Source organism: Hipposideros armiger, unplaced genomic scaffold (genome assembly GCF_001890085.2).
Source record: "Hipposideros armiger isolate ML-2016 unplaced genomic scaffold, ASM189008v1 scaffold_447, whole genome shotgun sequence".
Classification (NCBI taxonomy): Eukaryota; Metazoa; Chordata; class Mammalia; order Chiroptera; family Hipposideridae; genus Hipposideros; species Hipposideros armiger.
This window is the reverse complement of record NW_017731797.1, coordinates 236,972-252,356: the sequence shown is the minus strand read 5'-3', so window position 1 is coordinate 252,356 and position 15,385 is coordinate 236,972. Positions and strand designations below refer to the sequence as shown.

Sequence of the window (15,385 nt, the reverse complement as noted above, 5' to 3'; positions counted from 1 at the left end):
CTGACTTATTTCACTTAGCATAATGTTCTCTAGTTCCATCCATATTGTTACAGCAGTCCTAGAATTTTTTATTTGAACCTGGCTTTCTGGGTCATCTTGAAGGTATCCTCAGAGTAAGAGGATAGAATTTATTTATCTTTGTTGGCATGATTTATAACTTTTAAATATTCAGATGAATTGTAAGGGGGCTCCAGTTGACTTCTGGCCCTGGACCCACAAATGTCAGGAGCGGGGCTGGGATTAATTTCTTGTTCCGTGGCTCCTGTGGCACACACCACCTTTCCTCATGGCCCCCATTCTAGGCTGTCAGCTCTTCTCAGGCAGTCCTGGGGCTAATTCTTCTGTTTCCCTGCTGCCTGGAATGCTGTTGGTCCACCATAAATCATTATCGAATAATGAGCGAAGAGGTTCAGCTGCTTGCCCAAGGCCTGGCCCTGATCTTGGCGTTCGTCACAGTGGCCTCTGGGTTGACTGGCTGGCCAGAAGGGAGACCTTTGAAAATTGGCTGTACCTTGTCTAGGTGAAATAGCAGGGAGGGCTGGGCTCCCAGACCTAGGCTCTGGTCTCTGCTCTGCCATTTTCTTGACTTTGGACAAGTCACTTCACCTTTCTGAGCCCCAGTCTCCTCATCTGTAAAAAATGGGGGCAAATAACACCAACCTCAGCATGTTACCATGAGGATCAAAAGAAATGAGACCTTTCACAGGCACAAAGTATTCAGCAGGTCTTCCATAAATGCTTCTTAAGTCAACATGTATTAAAGACTTACTGTGTGGCAGGTGCTAGGCTCTGTTTCCCATTGCAGGTACCTCTCTCCTGGAGGTTAGGCCTGGGTACTCGCTGCAGCTCCCTCAGCTCACACTCTCTTCTTAGCTCAGCATCTCTGGGCACCTCGGAACCCCATTCCGTTTGGCTGCTGGTTGAGTGGGATCTCATTGGCCCTAGTTTGTGTGGGCTTCAGGACCCTGAAAGGGAATTCCACGTTTTTCACTTCTGGCTGTGCTAGCAGGGCTGGTTGAGACAGATGGGGGGACAGACAGACCAATGAAGTTAACAGCTGTGGTTTGTGGCCTTTTAGCTCAGCCAGACACCCCAGAGTTTGAGAAGGGACCCAATGCCTCCTTGGCAGGCTGTTTCAGAGATTATGACACTTAATCTGAGATGAAGATTTGGTGTTAACCCAAAAACTTGTCTCCACTTCCCTTGGCTGTCCCCTCAGGGGCAGCTGAAAACCCGGAGGGCCAATTTGGGTGTGAACCCTGGCTGTGCCATTTTCTAGCTGGGTGACTTGAATTACTTAGCAGCCTCAGTGGCCTCATTAGGAAAATGGGAGCCGAACGATCCCCAACTCACAGGGCGGTTGTTTGTAACAACCTTTTTGGGCTCCCCCTTCTCAGACTGTTACCTCGAACTCAGTCCTTCCGTCTTTACCCTTTTGACCTCAGAACTGACTACTGACAAGTTTTCTTTACAGACACCCCTCACACTAAGCTATTGCTGCATCTTCATCTTCATCATCTTCATCATCATCATCCACATCCATTTTTAGGGCACTATGTGCTAAGGAGTTTATACATAGTATTTTTGATATTCTAGGTATTTTCTCACTTCTATTATGAGTTCTTTGACCAATAAATTATTTAAAAGTTCATTTTGACATTTTCAAGGGGCCAGCCGAGTGGCTCAGTTGGTTAAGAGCTCGCTCAAGAGTGCGAGCTCTGAGCAACAGGATCGCCGGTTCGATTCCAGGCCCGAGCTGAGCTGCCACTGAGCTGTCAACAGGTGGCAGGATGGCTCAGCTAAAAAACAAAAGTTCATTTTGACATTTTCAAATGCATGGGGTTGTTTTTTCAAAAAAGATTTTATTGGGGAATTGGGAGAGGGGAACAGTGTTGGGGAATTGGGGGAAGGGGAGCAGACAAGTTGCTGTTCTTTGGCTCTTCAGTCAAGTTGTGGAGGACGTTGCCTCACTGGCCCATGTTGGTATTATCATTGCGCTCTTCCTGGGTGAGGCAGATCGGTCGCCAGCCTTGCCTCTGGGCGGCCATTCACAGCAGCTCTTGGCAGCTCACACTGGCTGCTGGCCACACATGGTAGCTTATGGCAGCCCACTGCAGCAGGGGCTACAGCCTATGCTGTCGCCAGCAACTCATGGCAGCCCAGCTCCAAGTTGAGCTGTTGTTCACTGTCTTAGCTGTAGAGGGCAGTGTCACTGGCCGTCATATGGGATCCGAACCGGTGCCCTGCTGCACAGAGGTGGCGTCCCAAGCCAGCTCTTAACCAATGCGCCACTAGGCCGGCCCCTGTGTTTTCTTTTTATGTTGTCTTTTTGATTATTGAGTTCTAGTTTAATTCTATTGCTGTCAGATAGTGAGATAAGTATGCTCCTTTTGAAGTGGCTGAGACTTGCCTTATTATCTGACATGCGGCCACTTTTGTAAATCTATACTTGAAAGCAAAAGTGTGTTTGCCCATTGTTGACTGGGGTGCTCAAAATATTGTTAGATTAAGCTCGTCAGTTGTGTTTTTAGATCTTCTACATCTTTACTGAATTTTGTTGTCTGTTGAAATTATCAATTCCAGAGGGAGGTGATTTAAATCTTACTTTACTTTAGTGGACTTGTCTATTTTTCTATTTCAGCTTTATGATTTTGAAACTATGTTATTAGGTGCATATAACTGCAAAATTGGTTATATCTTCCTGATAAATTGAGGCAGGCAAGTATCTTATCATTTCCCTCTGTGGGGTTGATTTTTTTTTTTTTCAAGTTTACCCAAGGCTGTTATCTTCCAGGCACCTTGGGCTTTCGTGAAGGGCAGATTGTCTCTGATCCAACCTCTTAACCTTCTGAAGCCCCAGGTTCTGTCTTGTTACTTTCTGGATTTGTGCCTTTGGGGATTTGTCTTTTCTTGCCAGCCCAGCCTTGCACTGAAAATAACACACACTCACATTTTATCTCTTATCTAGCATTTCTAGCTTGTTTTGTATCAGGAGAGTTTCTCTGGAAATTAAGTCTACCTTATTGCTAGAAATAAGTCTCTGCTAAGCCCTTTACATGAAACTTTATTTACTATTCAAAACAGTTCTATGAAATCTGATCAACATTTTTTCAGAATGAGAAAACCAGGGCTTAGGGATTTATGACTGGGTGTGGATCCTAGCTCTGACATTTACCAGCTGTCTGGCCTTGGGTAAACCAGTCACTCAAGAGGACACTGAGCTCAGAGAGCACAGCAACAAGCCCTTGCAGGACTGCTGTTCAGCTTCGAAGGACACACGGAAAGCGCCTGCCTCTGCACCTGCTACAGCGTTGGTGCTCAGAAGACGTCAGTGACCATTGTAGTCTACAGGGAAGGGACATGTGCCTGGTACTAGGAGGCTTGTCTTCTCTTCACTGGGAGGTGTTGACAAGGGCAGTTAGTTCAGTGTCTGCCTGAGAGTTTCCTGGGGGACCATAAAAGGCACACTCCCCTGACCCCACCTCCTGCAAGGTGCTGATTCTGATGCATGACCAGGTTAGGACACCTGTGTCACCTGAGGTGTGGTTCATGAAGTGTTGTCCATCCCATTTCACTGGGCTGTCCTCTGGTGGGTTACAGAAAGGACCCTGTGGTGGGGGTTGCTTCCCTCATCTACCACAAGTAGCCAAAAAGAGAGATAGAGCAGCCTCCCTTGCCTGGACAGCAAGCAACTTGCATTTATCTTATTTTAATTTTTGAATAGGTAATAAATGCATAGGGTTCAAAAATCAAAATGGTATAGAAAGAAATGCATTGAGAAGTCTTGCTCCACCTCTGCCTTGCCTACCCTGTTTCCGCAGCACCTTATAGGTTACCACTTTTTATTACTTTCCCTATACAAATTCAAGCAAAAACAAACATTTATTCCTATTTCCACCTGCTTTTCTTATGCAAAAGATAACATATTATATATACTATTCTGCGCCATATTTTTTTCTCCCAAATATATCCTGAAAATCTCTCCATACCAGTTCCTGGCACCCCCATTTTTTTAATTTATTTTTTTTTTTACAGCTGCATAGCTTTCCATCGTGGGGACATATAATTGTTTATTTAACCTTTCACTGCCCAATATAGTAGCCACACATGGCTATTTACATTAAACTTCATTATAATTAATTAAAATTTGAAATTCATTTCCTCAGTTGCACTAGTCACATTTTTGAGTGCTTAGTAGCTACATGTGGCTAGAGGCTACCATATTGGATAGCAGAGATAGAGAACATTTCCATCATCACAGAAAGTTCTGTTGAGTTGCTGGTTTCCCTGATCCACAATAGCCAGACCCTGGTTTATCTCCTGTCCTCAGGCAGCTCTGTGATGATGAGGCCCATCCCTGGGATGCAGGGGAACTGAATGTGAGCTGTCCTGGGGATGCTGGGTCTTCAACCTCAGATCTCGAAATCTGGAAGGCTCCTGTAAGAGGGCTTTTGATTTTGGGGCAGAGGCTTGATCAGAGTCTGGAAACAAGAGTGGCCCTGGGTGGTGGCCAGTTAGCTCAATTGGTTAGAGTGTGGTGCTGATAACACCAAGGCTGCCTGGTTTGATCCCTCCATGGGCCACTGTGAGCTGTGCCCTCCCTAAAAGAGTCAATTATGCCTTTGTAGCATGAAAGGAATGTGTAATCAATGACTATGGCTCTTCCCCAATAAAATTAAAACAAAAAAATTCAAGTCTCAATTAAAAAAAAAAAAAAGCGTGGCCCTTAAGCACAGGTTTCCTGTTCAAACCTAACCAGCTACTTACTCCCTCTTCCAGGACGGTCAACATGCAGTCCTGTTTTCTTTTACTCAATATTTAAGTCCTGTGCTGGGGATGGAGGGATGGAAACGATGACACAGTCTCTGCTTTGGAGAAAAAAAGAGGCAGATCATTACCTGCCTTGTGACAAAGACTTTCAAAGAGGCCTCATCGAAGATCAAAGGCCTGATAAAGCCCTCTGTTAATGAGGATGTGGGGAATCTCATCCATTGCTGGGGGTCGCAAATCTGTGCAGACTGTTTGAAGGGCAATTCTGTGAAAACCTATCCAAAATTTAAAAGTACATAACCTTTGACCCAGCAGAGTGATGTTTATGTTTGTCTTATAAATACACACATATGTGCAAACAAATATATGTACCACGATATTTCCTGCAGGCAGCAGGCTGACACAACCTAAATATCCACTAGGAGGGGGATACGGAAATAAATTGTGACACGCCCATATGATGGGAGACTATGTAGATTTTGTAGAGGCAGATACATTATTAAGTGAAAAGTGTGCTAAGTGCCAAACAGCATGCTATCATTTGTGGCAAACGCAGACATGCACACACACTGCTTATATATGCCCCAAAGATCACTGAACTGTTTTTCTTTTTAACTGTGCACATGTATTACCTTTTATTTTTATTTTTTTAAAAAAGACACCAGCTGACTAACAGTGAGCAGGGAGCGGGAGGGAGGAGATTCCTGGGGAAACCTTCTCAGTCACCTGAGCTCTGAGTGTCCCCAGTGACTGCACAATGTCTCTATTGGAGGTGACAAGGCGACAACAGTCCAGAAATGTCAACCACGCTGTGACTCCATCTTCATCGCTGCTGGAGGCCTCACCCTCTCTTGGCTGTCATACTGCCTGTGCCCAGCAGGAGGAAGCACAGACCCACCAAAGCATTGGTTCCAAACTTTACCAAGCGTCCCTTCTAGGATTTCCTCCTCTGTGGACCATGATTGGAAAGATACTTTCTGTCAAGCCAACCAAATTTATTCGGTAATCATTGATTAATTTTTCTCCCCCTGCTATTTTTGTTGTTGTTGTTGTTCCTCACAGTTCTGATCAGCCCACGAGAGACAATGTAGGCTTACTGGGCTGATCGTTTTCCATGGAAGAAGTCCTACTTGGCCCAGCCTGATTTCCACAAGACCAGGGTGAGGGGTGGTTGGCAGTGGCCTGAGCACCCCTAGGGACTGAGGGGGCAGGCTGGCAACTACTGCACTAGAGGCTCCCCACCCTGCTCGGATTTTCAGCTGCAGGGCTCTGCTCCTGCCCTGGGCAAGAGGAAGGAAATGTGAACACCTGGCACCACAGACTTGACTGGTGGCAGCCACTCTCCCAGATGTGTTTAGAGTCTGTCCCTTGCTAGGCTGTAAGCAGCCCAAGCACAGGGACTCTTCTCATCTGCCACAGAACCTCCATCAGTGAGCATAGTGCTGGTCACACAGTTGGTGCTAAGAAAAAGTTTGTTGTTAAATGGAAAGAGACAGCCGTTGAGGAGATTGGGGACTAAATTTTTTAAAAAGAAAGAAAGCGTTCCTAGCTAATCTCAAGGGCAAGAACCCAAGGGCAAGACTCTGGTCTATCCTAGGCTGGAGGTGAGGGCAGTGGGTACAGAAGATCACCTTCTTAGCATGCCCAAGGAAAATTCTGCTTTGTCTTATCTTTTGGGACCCTGGCTGGGACAGGAAATAAGTGACCACAGCTCTCACCAACCTGAGGCACTGATGACCTTGGCAGAAGAAAGGCTTACATCAGGGCAACCTGGAGGAAGGGGCTGGCTCATTCCAGGGCCTTCCTTGAGATTGGATAGTTAATTTCCCAGCTCCAGTTTAAATTCTTGTCAGTGGTTTGTCATTTGAAAGGGAGGGCAAGCTATAAGGGGAGGGGACACCTTTGGTTCCTGGCCTGGCCTAGAGAAAATCCAGGGCTCATTAATGGGCCCTCCCTTCTCAATGCCTTGGTAGTGCAAGGAGGGACCAATTCTGGATTCTCACAAATTAAATGAGGTATGAGAGGAGTAACTGAAAAAGAAAAGCTTCAAATTCAGGCCAGAGAGTGTGCCCAAACCTGGGGTTCTGCACCCCCCCCAATACATTCTCACCCTTCTGGTTCATCCTGGATGAGAGGGGTAGTGGGGCACCAAGATGGCAGCTCCAAGGCAGTGTAGATTTTGCAGGCAGAGAGGAGGCCTATTTCTGCCCTTTATTAGCTGTGTGCCCTTAGACAAGTCACTTAACCACTCTGAGCCTCAGTTTCCCTATCTCTAAAAGGAAGCTATCAACACCTACCTTCCCTGGTTATTGTCAGGATTAATGAAAGAAGACCTCTGGAAGTCTTGCTGTAGTTGTCAGACATCAGAGATTGTTATTCTCCAAGATGAGAGGCTACCCGAGGTCCCCAGAGGTGACAGCGTCAAGGAGATTTTTTTTGCCTTCTGCAGTGCCTGCTCCTTTCCCAGCCTGGATGCAGGCTTTAATCCTCCTTTCCCAACCCCCACGTTTCTCCTTGAGAGGCCGTAGTGGTCCCTACATTCTTGAATTCTGCCTTTTTCCACGGGCGCTCCCATTCTAAAATCACTGGGGATGTTGGCAGAGGCGCAGAGTTGGTCCAGGGTGGGACCGATAGCGGGCTATCGGCTGGAATGGGTCTGCGCCCCCACCCCCGCCCTGCTTTGGGGTTCTCATTTGCAGATGGTTCCCTCTGGTCCTCAGCTCTTCTCTGGGCTAAACAGAGGAGAGAAACAAGGGGTGGGGGGCCTGGAAGGGGGTTCCCACCTTCTCAGTCGGGAACCAGAGACAGGGACGCAGCCATTGCGCCCCAATGCTGTACTGTTATAGGTCTCCAAGCCGCGCTCACAGTTGCTGACAATCCTCGACTCCGAGGTTTGCCCCCTCCGGCCCCCAGCGTGACCCCCTTTACCCAGATCCCTCCAATCCCCCGGCTGGGAGCGAGCGGGAGCCTGCGGTTCTAGGACCCGGAGGCGCTGCCTTGCGCGCTGCCGCCTCTGCCTAGCCTTGGTCGCCTCCCGCTCCGGCAGGTGAAGCGGCACCGGCCGCCTCCTCTGCGGCAGGTGAACCGGGTCGGCAGCCCCCTCCCCGCCGCGCCATGGCTGCGGCCGACCCCTGGCCAGCACCCGGCGCCCGCCTCCTCCCTCCAGCCCGCCCCCCTAGGGCTGGGTGCGTAGAGGCGGCGGCGAAACGCGGTTTGTGCTCACCCGGAGCGACAGCAGAAGTTAGAGACTCGCCGAGGGGGGAGCCCGCGCCGCAGCTTCCTGCCCCCGGCCCAGCCCTTTGGCCCCGGCGGCCTGTAGCCTGACTTCCTCCCCCCACCCCGCTGCTCGCCGCCCGGCTCCTCAGACGGGGCCGCTGCGATGGGACGCCGCGCCCCGGCCCCTGCGCGCCGCTGAGCCGAGCGCCCGCGTCGCCAAGCCCCTGCCGCCGCTGCCAGCCGCTGCTCACCTTGCCCCCCTAGGCCGGGATCCTCGTCCCGTGCCCCCCGGAAAGCTGGATTTCAGCGGCTGGAGGCGCCTGGCCGGCTGGGTGGGGACCACCATGGGCAACGCAGCCGGCAGCGCGGAGCAGCCGGCGGGCCTCGCCGCGCCATCCCCTAAGCAGCCCGCTGCGCCTAAGCAGCCGATGCCCGCGGCCGGAGAGCTGGAGGAAAGGTTTAACCGAGTCCTGGTGAGTGTAACCTGCAGCGCGCAGGGCACAGCGGGGGGCGGCAGGGGCTCAGCACGCGTCCCCGCCCCCGGGGACTCAGGTGCCGCTTGGAGATCCCCGGCCCAGTGGCTGCCCCACCACGGGTGGGACTGACAGTGTCTTCTTTCAGAGTGACATAGCACTCTGCCCCCCAAACTTTCTTCTTCACTCACCCAGTCTCCCTCCCCAACACAACCCCGTCCCCAGAGCTCCTGGGTCTAAAGGTCTAAGCAAAAATGTTCTGTGAGGAAGTTGGGAGCGGAGCACTCAAGGGGTTCCCGGGGCACCCCCTGCCCCACTGCACGCAGGCCCAGACGTCCCCCCCGCGGGTCTGGAGCATCTGCTTGTGTCTCAGGGTCAGAGACTGCAGGGGTTACATTTCTCACTTCCTAGGGGCTGGAGGCCGAGTTTAAGGTGCTTGGACCTGATTTGTTGGTGCCCAGGCTGCTGGGAGCGCCGTTGTGAGATCACGCAGTGGGGATGTTTGTTATTCTATTGTATATGTCCAGGAGAGGTTGCCTGTGGGTCCTCATCTTGGGTATCCCCTCCTATCCACTGAAGAGATTAAGGTTAGGAAGGGCGGGATCAGGATGGGTTGCTCACTCTGGCTTGGGGTGGAGCAAAAGTCTGGAAGCGACCCCACTCCACCTGCTCCTGGGAATTGGGGGCTTGGGAACTAGGCCACTGGGGAGGGAGCCATGAGCTCAGGCTGAGCCTAGAGGCAGTCAGGATGTGTTTGGTGTGTGGGGGCTCCTGAGCAAAGTCAGGGCTCCCTAAGACCTGGTGGGAGGCAGAAGTAAGGAGGGGGAAGGGCCGCTCATTCTCACTTCCCTCTCCCCACCTCAGCCCTGTCCCAGGCTCCCTTCTCTAACTAGTTGCCTGGTGGTCTGTCTGCTGTCAGCTCCCTTGCTGGACACTGGGTGACAGGCGAGTAAGGCCGTGCTTTTTCCCAGAGGCACTTTCCAGCCTGAGCAGGCTGGCACTGCAGGTCTGAGGGTGGGGGCTGAGGGAGGCACAGGCAGCAGAGCACTGCTGGGTGGTGGCAGGGCTCAGTTCTTATCCCTTCTACCTCCTTGACATCATTTCCTCTCCTGGCCAGTCATTAGGCCATACTTGCCAGATCCTCTACATGGCCCCTCTGAACAGTTCCTGGAAATCTTGGCTGCTGCCCCCTCCCAGGGGAAAGGCTAGGAGGGGTTTGGAGGAGCTATGGGGTGGGGTGGGGTCTGGTCTATCCTTGTGAAGGCACCTTGCTTGATTAGGGGAAAGGGAGGGACTCTGAGGGACACCTCATACTAGGCTAGGCCCTGGATACCCCATCCCTCCACCTGCTTTCCTTTCCCCAAACCCATGGCCTGCCTGGCAAAGCTGGGCCGAGCTGAGCAGATGGGGGAGAATGAGGAGACAGTCTCTGGGGGCCAGCTGGGGAGCCTGAGTTGGTGGTGGATCCCTGGACCCCTGCCAGTCTGACTGGGGGGACCTGCGTCTGTCTTTCCCCATTAAGTGTGTGTTTATGGATGAGGGTGGGACAGGCTCTTAGGGTGAGGTTCAGGCCCCAGTCCCTTCTCTGTTACACACACTGACGAGGAGGAGCCATGTGAATAATTCAGGCCAGTGGAAAATCCAGAAGTCAAATGGTGAAGTTGTGATGCATGTGTAGGACTTGATTGCTCTGCTGGCGTTTTTTGGCCTTTGCTCTGATTGGCGGAGTCTGACACTAAATGCCATTGAGCATCCCTAGGTACCAGGATGTAGAGGGTGGAGGCCCCGAGAAGGGTCTTAGAGGGCGTTCTGGTGGGGAAAGGAGTGGTGGCTGGGTACAAATCTAGGACAGCAGCACCCACTAGGGTTCAGCACCACCCCAGCACCCAGGAGCCCCAGTGTGTTTGTGCCTCACCTTCTTCCTGGGGAGGGATCGGCCTGTCCCTCATCTGCAAAGGCAGAATGTACTCGACCCAAGGTCACTTGACTAAGAACTTGGCTCCTTTGACCCCCCACCAGCAGGGGCATGAGTTCCACCCTGGGGTGACTGCCTTGGTCCCTGCTTGAGGCTGCCCAGGGCTAAAGATTTGGCTAAACCCACAGGCCTGGCAATGGCTATTGCAGGGTGTGCCTCCATCTAAGCACTGCCTCCATGGCCACGAGCTGGGTCCTGTCCTTAGTGAATGTCTCAGAGGCAAAGAACCTCAGACTGCTGAAAGTGATGGGCCACCTTCCCCAGAGACCCCCAGTCTTGATGGGAGAAGCACAGCCCTCCCTAGATCTAGTCACTTGGCCCTAGGGAGCCTCTTGGGCCTTTCATCCCTGGTGGGGAGTAGGATCCTGAAATCCTAAACTGCTCCTCGGCTCCTGGCCTGTGGGACCTATCTTGTGAGTGAGGGGTGGCCCCACCATGGCCCACAGCCAGAAAGGAGACGATGGAACTTTCTCTTTCCCCTAGGCAGCGTTTCTCCCATGCAAGGGTGGGTGGTGGGGGCTACTTTTCTAAGGAGGCTGTGAGAGAGGGGTGTACCCCTGCTTAAAATGGAGGTGGGGAGAAAGAGCAGGTTGAACCAGAGTTTCTGGCTGCTGCCTTAGCAACAGCGGAGGAGCAATGGCTGCCCAGCGACATAGGCCTTCTGCAATGGTGGGAAACCAGCCCGCTAGGCTTCGATTCGTGCTCTTGCTTCTCCCACGCCATGCTTAGGGCTGGGTGTTTTCCAGCCCCTTCAGGCCTTCCCCTGCCAGGGTTAGGGTTTGGGATGGCAAGGCACTCTTTCCAGGTCTGCCAGAGGTGCCATGCTTACGGCCCGCCATAGGATACCCTGATCTGTCTGAGCATGGAGGAACCCCTAACCTCGAGGCAACAGGATCAGGAAAGTTCCCCGGGCTGTTGTGCTTGAGGCTGAGTGATGCTGGCATCCCAGAGGAGGCTGGACCCCTTGGAGAACAATTTGCCTGGTGAGGCCTAGTACCCTGACCCTGGGGTGCCCTTCGCGTATGCCCAGGGGCATGGGCACTTGACCAGGCTGTGGGGAGGTCAGGACAGCCCCAAGCAGGGTGCGGACCCCGGGATCCTGCTTTCAGCTGGACGCCTTCTCCGCTGGGGCTGGTGGTGAAGAGCAGAGGTAGATGTTTCCATTCTGTTGTCCTGTGAGGGAGGCACTGTTTCCTTGACCAGAGTCCTTCTCTGGGGTGTGATGAAGTGTGGGGGCATGTAGCTGTGGGGTCTCACAGGCCCTGTGCCTCCTATCTCTGGGGTGTCTCAAACAGAGGATCCCAATGGAGTTGTGGCCATGTGGTCAGATTTTGGGCTGGGCAGAGGCTATGGGGTGACATTCCCAGCAGGCAGGGCTGGCACATGCTGACCTTGGAACCTAGGGATATGGTAGGCATGATTCACAGTGACATCTGGGGCCAGTTGGCAAAGAGCTGGGTAAGATGGGCAGGAGCAGGTGGGACTGCTCTTGGGGCCACCTCCACATTTTCCCTGGGCACATGGAGCCCTAGAAGGTGGCTTGGGCCTCCTGCCTCTGAGAGGGGCAGGGGTTCTCATGGGAAAGGCAAAGTATCGATAGCTTCCTGGGCTTTGGGGTCATGAAGCTTGGGGGTTGAGTTTTGTCTTTGCCACTTGCTACCTCTGTGATCTTGAGCAAGTTACCTACCCTCTCTGAGCTTCAGTTTTCCTCATGTGTAAAAAGAGAGTAATAATGGTATATGCTGGCTTCCTAGGACCATTGAAGTGATTACATGAATTAAGGGGATTAGATAGAGTGCTTAGCACAATGCCTGACACAGCAAGGGCTCAGTCAACACTCTCCCCTGTGAGGGAGGGGATGATGGTGGAACCGATCTGGTCCTCTCCATCTTGGAGCCCTTTCTAGGTGAGGGAGCCCAGACCCTACCTCTCCTCTCCCCTATCCCAATTACCAAGACCAACCAAGGTTGCTGTCTTTAGCCATCATGGGCCAGGCCGCCCTCCCTGCCATCATGCAGGTCAGCAACAGGGGGCCTAGACCAAAACTGCCTGGTGGCCGGAAACCACCAGAGGGAGGGCCTACCTCTCTTGGAGGGTGGGGCAGCGGTGGTGCTAACGGTAGCTTTGTGCATATGGGGAGCTGCTAGGGAGGCCTCCACTTCCCTCTGAGAGAGGGTGTGCTGGGGGGGGGGTTCCCCAGTGAGTAAGAGCTCAGTGTGGGCAACAACAGGAAGCGTAGGGTGCTGGGTGACAGGAAATAGGGCTGGCTGTTCCTTGTTCCTCAGATGGGGGACTGGGGCCAGGCTGTCTGTAGAAGACCCCTGGGGGCCAGAACCCACATTTTGCATTATCCCCAGTGTCCCTTCTTCCGAGGAAACTGAGTCTTAACAACTTGCCAGCCAGGTCTCCTTGGGCAAGCGGCTTAATTTCTCTGTGCCTCAGTTTCCCATTTGTGAAATGGGGATTGTAATGGTATCTACTTTGTAAGCTTGTTGTTGAGGTTTAAATGAGGTTTAAATGAGATGTAAAACACTTAGAATGGCGCCTAGCACAGAGTACGTGTTTTGGGAGTATTTATTATTATTGTTGTTGTTGTTCTCCTACCAGCCTGGCTTTTATGGGCAGTGCCTACTGCCCTGGTTCCCACCCTGCTTGCCCTTGTCCCTGCTGTGGGAAACCTTGAACCCTGATGGGAGAAGATGTTAGCTTTTTGGGGTTCTCAGCACCTGATCCTAGGCTGATTACCCAACAGCCCTCCTCTAAGCCTGGGATTGCTTATAAGAGCCCCAGAACATCTGTACGCTGGAATTTTGTAAAGTGGATAAAATTGGTTATTTTTGGAGATATGCTGAGAGCTCTAAAACCAAGGTTGAGGTCAGATATAGGTGTGTGGGGTGAGATGGATTGGGAAATGGAGGCTGGGGGACAGGGCCACTTCTAAGCTCATCAGGCTGTGGAACCACTGCAGGGCTGGTCTGAGACTGGGATTGATGCTCAAGTTCAAGGGCATCCTGGGGTTTGAAGGGCCGGGCTGCATGGGGAGAGGGTGGGCAGGTAGGTTGGGACTAGTCTCAGCTCAAACTGAAAGTGAAACGAGGGTGTGGCTGTGTCCAGATATAGACGGAACCCCTTCAGTCTCCAGGGACGCCTCCCCTGATGTCAGCGTTGGGAGGGGGGTGGCATAAGCCTGCAAGGGGCTGGTCTTGGGTGAGCAAGGCTGGAGGCCTCTCTAGCACCCAGGGACGGAGGGGCAAGGAAGGAGGAGACTGATTCCCACACACTCTAATAGAAAGATGGGGAAATCAGCCCCTTCCCTTGGCTGCACTCTGGAAGATGAATCCTAGCTCCTCCTCCCTCTGACCCAAAGCATTAAGGGCCGTAGGGAAAGGGCGCTGATGGGCCAGTTCATTTTGGCCAAGCATTAGAGACAGGTCTGTTTTACCTGGATGTTTTCACTAACTTCTACTCACCACATGATCCCTCACCTTGAGGTTGTTCATGGACACCCCCGCCCCCCCCATCTGTGAAATGCCTTTTTATTGTGACCTGTCACCAAAGAGTATGATCACATCAGGACACAGCTTCTTACGGGGTGTTCCCAGGAGCTCTGTGAGTCTGTGAGGCAGGAGGGAAGTGTGCCCATTTTATGGAGGAGGAAGCTGAGGCTCAAGGAGCAAAGACTTCAGAGCTGGTGGGCCCAGAGCTGGGTCTCCTGAATCTAGCTCGGGTCCCTCCAAATTACAGCTACCCCTTCCCCCTTCCCCCTCACAGGAGGCCAGTGTCTCCCCACACATACACCTGAACTTCCCTGGCCTTTCCTGTACCATTCGCGCTCTGGCAGTCAACCTTCTACTTGTCTCCCAGCACTCAATCCCACAGTGCTGCCTCCTTGCTGAGGACCCTGAGGGTCTGGGGGTCTGATCTATTTTTTTAGAATGGCCTCACCCCACCCTGAGTGAGTGGCATCCGCTGGCTGTTCTCCCGCTCCCTCGGGTGCCCGTCTCCTTGGTGGGCACAGCAGAGGAACAGCTGCTAATTAGTGCTCAGCACTGTCAGAGCTATTTCTGATTTTGAGGCCTAAATTTAGCCCGTCTGGCAGGCTGGCATGTGGGCCCAGGGGCCTGAGGAGGCCCAGGTGGGGAAGGGGCAGAGGGGCACCCTGTCCTCTACCACTGTTGGGCCAGATGTGCCAGCCCCAACAGAGGCCTCTCCCTCCCCACTAATAACCATGGGGCTGTCCTGGAGGAGTGACCCAGGGCCCTGGTTCAGAGTCAGCTCTGGGCTCAAAGCCCACCCAGCATCCCTCTCACTGGCTTCATAACCTTGGGCAGGTCACTAACCTGTAAGATGGGAATAATGACGGTGCCAGTGATGATGAGGGTGGGAGGCAGTCATGTGCCCTCAGGGCTCAGAGAAGTGCCCAGCATGGTACGCATGCAGGCAAAGCTGGCTCCCATAATTTGGATCATTATTATGATTAGTTGCTGCCTCTAGAAGTGCCACTGGGGCCATGCCAGGAACCAAACAGGTCCCTGGGGTGGGAGAGGGCCCAGAAAGGCCCATGTCAGTGAGTGGCTGCCCCCTGTAAGGCTTAGATGCTGGAGCTCAGCTACCCCCTCACTCCTCTGTGCTTTCAGTCCCCTCAGCCTTGCCCTTCACCTCAGCCCTGCCCCACCCTGGGTCTCTGTGGGGTGAGGATGGATCAGAAGAGGCGAGAGAGAGCGAGAGAGAGCAGGGCCACCTCCCTGGCTCAGTAGGACCCTCCCCAAGGCCCCTTCCTGGGCAGCCCTCCCCTAGGTGGCAGGAGCAGTTCTGGCTTTTGGCGTGTTGGGGGAGGGTGGCAGATGAGACGGTAGCAGTTTCCTCAGTCAGAGCTTACTTTCACAACGGGGTAGAGGAATGACATATCCCCATGCCCAGCCAGCAGGGCGGGGTGGGGTGGGGGTAGGGG

General features: G+C 52.7%; 1 protein-coding gene and 1 long non-coding RNA gene across 7 annotated transcripts in view; one reads left to right on the top strand and one right to left on the bottom strand.

Annotated features, from left to right (window-relative positions):
- Window positions 1-8,323, bottom strand: LOC109395010 (uncharacterized). Its single transcript, XR_002126565.1, has 3 exons — window positions 8,238-8,323; window positions 770-965; window positions 1-630 (listed from the first exon to the last, which is right to left on the bottom strand). It is a non-coding gene; the product is annotated as an uncharacterized LOC109395010 (long non-coding RNA).
- The window catches only part of FMNL1 (formin like 1), a 24,258-nt gene continuing 16,683 nt past the window's right edge, over window positions 7,811-15,385 (top strand). For all 6 annotated transcript variants that reach the window (XM_019665682.1, XM_019665678.1, XM_019665683.1 and 3 more), the window contains exon 1: window positions 7,811-8,459. In XM_019665682.1, coding sequence (XP_019521227.1) covers window positions 8,331-8,459 — 129 coding nt within the window. In that variant the 5' untranslated portion in view covers window positions 7,811-8,330. The remainder of the gene's footprint in view (window positions 8,460-15,385) is intronic.